The sequence below is a fragment of the Ipomoea nil genome, unplaced genomic scaffold (genome assembly GCF_001879475.1).
Source record: "Ipomoea nil cultivar Tokyo-kokei standard unplaced genomic scaffold, Asagao_1.1 scaffold0642, whole genome shotgun sequence".
In the NCBI taxonomy this organism is placed as follows: domain Eukaryota; kingdom Viridiplantae; phylum Streptophyta; class Magnoliopsida; order Solanales; family Convolvulaceae; genus Ipomoea; species Ipomoea nil.
This window is the reverse complement of record NW_017617070.1, coordinates 595,446-602,380: the sequence shown is the minus strand read 5'-3', so window position 1 is coordinate 602,380 and position 6,935 is coordinate 595,446. Positions and strand designations below refer to the sequence as shown.

Here is a 6,935-nt window from a genome sequence, read left to right as displayed (position 1 = left end):
GATGCGAGTACTCTGCCTAATTTAAATCTGTCAAATCTTTCTATGCTAAATATTGGTACAAAACTGCAAATGGTGTTAATGGTACGGCTAATGCATCATTTGTGCCAAATAACTGTTTCTTGTGAGCAGCATTGTTCGTATAGCTGTTATAGATCAGTTTTGGAGCTAGAGGGCACCCGTTTTTTTTTTTTGGGATAGTGCCTAATGGACACTGCATTACGACAAAGCTAAGTACTCATATTTAATCTTTAATACATTCATGAAATATATTAATGTTTAATGAATGATTTTTGGAATATGCATAATATATGCCGTAGCTTAAATTGACAAGTTTTCAATGGCTTCAATGGAAACCCAGTTTGTTGAGCTCCAGAGTTTGATTGAGACTAGGGCTCAAGCATCACAGGATCATCTGACTTCCCAGTTGAGCCAATTCCAGGAACAAATACTGGAAATCTTGCGCCTGAATCGGCCAAACCCTCCGATCATAAAGGGTACGCCGGGGCAGACATCCGTGCAGGGCCAAGCTCCGGAGAGGCCACCACCACAGTTCCAACAGGGTGAGTCCAGTAACTATTTGGGGCGACGAGTTGAGTAAGCCCCAATGAACCAAGAGCTAGGGGATCCCAATGAAGTGGAAGTGCTCTTTGCAACCCCAGAGAGGGAGTGGGCCCCCAGACGACCCGAGGGTGGAAGGCAGCATCATCCTGGCCAGAATGGAGGTTACTTGATGAGGTATAAGGCTGAATTCCCCCTATTTGACTATGATCACCCGCATTTATGGATTACTAGGTGTGAGCGTTTCTTTATGCTATCCCATATCCCTAGAGGTGAGATATTGAATCTGTTGTTTGTAAACCTATCCGGGAAGGTGGGTTTGTGGTATGAGGGGTATGTGAATGGACTAAGAGAAGGATTCCAATGGCCACACTTTGAAGAAGTAGTGTGCAGAAGGTTTAGGGATAGCATTGTGTTTGTGATGGAAGATTTTGTTGTCCTTAAACAAACAGGGGGGTTAGATGATTTCAATGATAAGTATGAAGAGTTCAAAAGCCTGTTGCTCCAAAGCCACCCCTACCTGACTGACTCTTACTTCCTAGAAAACTACATAGCCAGACTAAAACAGAATTTAAGGTGTTTTGTAAGGACTGCCATGCCTGTGAACCTAGGGGATGCCATGTGGTTTGCAAAACACTTTGATAAGGGTTTAAGATCCTGTGAACTCCCTAAGACTACTACTACCTGGAACCCAAGGCCAAACCAAAACCTAAAAACCTACAACTCAGGCCCCAGTGACAATATCAAGCCCAACTATACTGCCAACCCCACTTCCTCCACCAACCAAAATACCACCACTTCAACACAAAGTACAGCAACCAAAATCCCAGATATAGCAAAATTTAAAGCCCAGCTCAGGGAGCAAAAGAAATGTTTCAGGTGTTTTGAGCCATGGCAGGTGGGGCACAGGTGTAGAGGCCCAACTTTCAATATTATTGAAGAGGTGGAATTGGGTGAAATAGTGGAAGAACCTGTAGTTGGAGAAGACACAGGAGAAGGGGAGGTTTCCCTGTGTGCTGTGGTAGGGAGAGAAGGAATGAACACCATTAAGCTACTAGGGAAAATTCAGAAGCAACAAATAGTAATCCTAGTGGAAAGTGGAAGCACCCATAGCTTCCTTGACCCTAAGATACTGAACCAATTAAGGAAGGAAGCTGTGAAGGCCAGCCCTCTCACTGTGACAGTAGCTAATGGCGAGAAGATGGTCTGTGACACTGTGTGTAATAACCTGGAATGGCAGATTCAGAATGAACAATTCAGAAAGGACTTCAGGCTACTTAGGTTGGGAGGCTGTGACATGGTTCTAGGGATGGATTGGGTAGACATATTTGCCCCAATTCAACTCCACACTAGACCTGCTGGGATATCCTTCCATAAGGATGGGAAGAAGGTTTTCTTGAAAGGATTGCCAAAAAGGGTCATGTTGAAGGAGGCAGATGAGAAACAGTTAAGGAAATGGAAAAAGACTAGAGTGCAAGGGTTTCTAGTCCAATGCCAAGACACTAGTGAGGAGAGTGGGTTGGACTACCAACTGCACCAACTATCAACACAGGAACAATGGCCTGAACTAACACAGTTGATTGAGGAGTTTACTGATTTTTTTGAGGAACCAAAAACTCTACCCCCACAGAGATCACTGGATCACTCAATCCCATTAGTTCCTGGGGCAAAAGCCATCAACCTAGGACCCTATAGGTACTCATATGATCAAAAGAACATAATAGAGAAAATGGTAGGGGAAATGCTTGACTCTGGAATAATTGTTCCCAGCTCTTCCCCCTTTGCATCCCCAGTCCTTCTTGTATAGATTACCGGGCTCTGAACAACATCACAGTTAAGAATAAATTTCCTATTCCCTTAGTGGAAGATTTGTTTTCTGAACTGGCTGGGACAAACTGTTTCACTAAGCTGGATTTGAGAGCTGGTTACCACCAGATCAGGATGAGGGAAAGTGAGGAATACAAAACTTCCTTTAGGACTCACCAAGGGCTATATATATATATATATATATATATATATATATTTAAGATTACATCAGATGCCTCCGCAGAGGCTCGTTACTTGGATGGCTCCTGGAGTCGCTTTTAGTTCGTCCCGGTGCTATGGGTTCACCTCGTTTCGCCCAAGGTCCGGGGCATGTGCCCCTGGTTGTTACGCCTGGTGCCGCCTATGTGTCCCCTAGATCACGGCTCGCAGGGTTCCGGCACGTCTCGCAGCGCTTCTCGGTACAAGCATGGGTCCCTGTTCCTCCTTGAGTTGTAGAGGACTTGTTGAGATCCCCGGTCTGTACGTTGGGGCTCCGTAGACCCTGTAATCCTGTTCTGGGTTATACACGGCATCACAACGTCCCACACAGGTTCTGATGCCCTGGAATCAGACTTCCCGTTGGTTCCAAGTACCAAGCGTACCAAGTTCTGCCAGGACCATTTTTTATTCAACAGCATTCAATCCGAGCCATACTTAGAGTTCGGGGGGCTCCGTGCCTATGGCTCGGGGTGGCTCAAGGCCTTTGGTTCGGGGGCACAGGGCCTTTGGTTCGGGCGGCACAGGGCCTAGGGTTCAGGGCCCCGAGACCAGGGCGCAGAGCCCAGGGCTCAGGGTACAGAGTGCAGGGCCCAGGATCGCTTTAGCAACAATATTCTGACCCACACTTGGGATAGGAATCGATCCCGGGCCTTTCTTTTGAAAGTCCATACCGAATACCATCAGACCACAAGGGAGATGGTACCAAGGGCTATATGAGTTCAAAGTAATGCCCTTTGGACTCACCAATGCGCCTGCTACCTTCCAGGCACTCATGAATTTGGTATTCAAACCTATGTTGAGGAAGTCAGTTCTGGTTTTCTTTGATGATATCTTGGTGTACAGCCCAGATTGGTAGACACATTGGCAGCATTTGAGAGGAGTGTTGCAGATCATGAGGGATAATCACTTAGTAGCTAAATTAAGTAAATGTTCATTTGCTAAGACTCAGGTGGAGTACTTGGGGCACATCATCTCCAGGGAGGGCTTGAGGACAGATCCAGCAAAACTGGAGGCAGTGGCTGCCTGGCCAAAACCCTTAACCATTAAGGCTCTCAGGGGGTTCTTGGGTTTGGCTGGATACTATAGAAGGTTCATCAGGAATTATGGAGTTATAAGCAAGCCCCTCACCAATATGCTGAAAAAGAATGCCTTTGCTTGGATCCTTGAAGCAGAAATAGCCTTTGAACAGCTTAAGAAAGCCTTGTGCAGTTCCCCTATCCTCACATTGCCTGATTTCCAAAAGCAGTTTGTAGTGGAAGCAGATGCCAGTTACCATGGGATGGGAGCAGTCCTACTACAAGAGGGCAAACCCATTGCATTTTTCAGCAAAGCTTTTGGTGGGAAACACTTAGGGCTATCCATATATGAGGAGTACCTCTCCATCATTAATGCAGTAGAAAAATGGAGGGCTTACTTAGTGGGAAGGCATTTTGTCATTAAAACCGATCACAATAGTCTAAAGTTTCTCCTGGAACAGAAGATTACCACTGCCCTTCAACAGAGAGGACTGACAAAATTATTGGGATTGGATTACTCAATTCAGTACAAGAAAGGGGTGGACAATGGGGTGGCTGATGCACTCTCTAGGAGAATGATTGAGACTGAACCCACATTGATGGCTATCTCCTCCATTCAGCCACAATGGATGAAGGACATTGTACACAGCTATGAAGGGGATCAGTGGGCAACAGAAATGTTAGAGGCAGTCCTAACCAATAATACAGACCATCCAAATCTGTCTGTATCAAGTGGGCTACTGAGGTATAAGAAGAGGCTCTACATTGGGTCCCATGGGGATCTGAGAAAGAAGTTAATGTTGCAACTCCATGAGTCACCCTTGGGAGGACATTCTGGGCAGCATGGGACTTATCATAAAATGAAACAATTATTTTACTGGAAGGGGATGAAACAGGAAGTAGTTGAGATGGTCAGAGAATGTGATACTTGCCAAAGGTGCAAGCATGAAAATGTGGCAAGTCCAGGCCTCTTACAACCACTTAGCATTCCAGAAGAGGCTTGGAAGAGCATATCCATGGATTTTATTGAAGGATTACCAAAGTCTGGGAACAAGGAAGTAATTCTGGTGATTGTTGACAGATTAACCAAGTATGCACATTTCATTGCTTTAAACCACCCTTACACTGCCAAAAATATAGCTCAAATTTTCATGGAGAACATTTATAAACTGCATGGGTTACCAGAAGAGATCATTTCGGATCGGGATAAAGTATTTACTAGCAGATTCTAGCAGACAGTGTTCAAGAAATTGCAGGTCCAACTTCAACTTTCTACTGCCTACCATCCTCAATCGGATGGGCAAACTGAAAGAGTTAATCAGTGTTTGGAGGTTTATCTGAGGTGTATGATCTTCCGGAAACCAAAGGCATGGGCAAAGTGGCTTCATCTAGCCGAATATTGGTACAACACCAACTACCATTCCTCTCTTAAATGCACTCCCTTCCAGGCCCTCTATGGCTATGCACCTCCCATGATATCCCTAAGGGGGAATCCTGAGGATGAGAATCATAGTTGGGTGGAAAACAGAAATGTGGTACTGACAGCCTTAAAGGACAACTTATTGCAGGCCCAAAATCGTATGAAACAGCAGGCTGACAGGAACAGGTGTGAGAGGACATTTGAGGTGGGAGATTGGGTGTATCTTAAGCTTCAACCCTATAGACAAGTTTCTGTAGCTGTGAGAACTAATCTTAAGCTATCGTCTAAATATTTTGGTCCCTATTTAATTATTGAAAAGGTTGGGAAGGTGGCTTACAAACTCCAGCTGCCTCCCGGGTCCTTGTTGCACCTTGTGTTTCACGTGTCGCAGCTCAAACGAAAGATAGGGGGAGGGGTTGTAGCTCAGGCTGAACCACCTCAAGTGGGTCCTGATGGTCAAGTGCTGGCACATCCAGTAGCCACATTGGGAAAGATATTGGTTAAACGAAACAATAAGGCTGTGGTACAAATCTTGGTCCAATGGGCCAATCTGCCAAAGGAGGAAGCAACTTGGGAGGATTACTACCATGTTGTGAAGCAGTTTCCCACCTTTGATCCTTGGGGACAAGGATCCTCTGCAGGGGTGGGTACTGTAACGGCTCTGGATGCTGAACAGAAAGGCAGGAAGGATTGGGCAGTGGTGAAAGAATGTGGGAAGAGGGTGAAGGCCGAACTGATGAAGAATGGAGGAAAGGAAACGGCGTCGTTGGAATAAACTGTTGAGATCGTTGAAGAGAGAGAGTCAGACGACGTCGTTGGGAATAAAGAATAGCGGCGGAATTCAAGGGCAACTGCCGTGTTCGTTATTTGATTTTTGTTGAATAAACAGCTGTAATCCCGAGAATCATGGGTTAAGTAGTGAGGGTAGCTTGTAATTTTGGATATCGAGTTTTTTGAATTGAATTCCTATTTTCTCACCACTCCTTTCTCTCTTGTTTTCCTGCTTCTTCCTCAACCTACCTTCTTTTTTCCTCTTATTCTAGCAGACATTACAGAGACAGTGCGCAAAACGACGGTGGCGCTGTTCTCCCTCCCGGTGAGTCTTTGCGGAACCTGGAGCGAAGTTCTTCCGGTCCAGTGGCATCAACGTTTGGTCGAGAACCTGGAGCGGAAGCCATAACCAGGACTGCTGCGGTCTCAGCTTTGTCTCGGCCTACTGGTTCGGCTGTGCAGCGAAGGAACAATAAACATCGGCGGCTTACGTCCGTTTTGATCGGTACAAGTGTCAATGCTCAAGGTATGGTTCATGCTTCGAATAATGCTTCAGTTCCAACTATGCATGACACTAATCAATTTGTTAATACTAATACTGTGCATGGTTCAATTGGTTTGGCTCCTAATTTAGATATAATAATTTGTTAAGTGTGCAAACTGGTTTTAGGGGAGCTGATAATGATAATTTCATGTTCCATAATCTTGGTGTTAATGGGTCTAATAATTTGAATCATGCTGGTATCTCGTATGCTGCTTTGCTCTGTAATAATGGTCTTATTCCTGTGATTACTCTTAATGTTAGAGATGCGAGTACTCTGCCTAATTTAAATCTGTCAAATCTTTCTATGCTAAATATTGGTACAAAACTGCAAATGGTGTTAATGGTACGGCTAATGCATCATTTGTGCCAAATAACTGTTTCTTGTGAGCAGCATTGTTCGTATAGCTGTTATAGATCAGTTTTGGAGCTAGAGGGCACCCGTTTTTTTTTTTTGGGATAGTGCCTAATGGACACTGCATTACGACAAAGCTAAGTACTCATATTTAATCTTTAATACATTCATGAAATATATTAATATTTAATGAATGATTTTTGGAATATGCATAATATATGCCGTAGCTTAAATTGACAAGTTTTCAAT

At 44.6% G+C, this 6,935-nt stretch overlaps 1 protein-coding gene across 1 annotated transcript; it reads left to right on the top strand.

Moving 5' to 3' along the window:
• Positions 1–604: 604 nt before the first annotated feature.
• Positions 605–2,365, top strand: LOC109174389. The gene has a single exon (XM_019323628.1). The coding sequence runs from the start codon at positions 605–607 to the stop codon at positions 2,363–2,365; it is 1,761 nt and encodes a 586-aa protein (XP_019179173.1).
• Positions 2,366–6,935: the final 4,570 nt, after the last annotated feature.

Excerpts from the sequence above, each read along its gene's own strand:
- LOC109174389 (XM_019323628.1), top strand. The coding sequence starts at position 605 with ATGAACCAAGAGCTAGGGGATCCCAATGAAGTGGAAGTGCTCTTTGCA.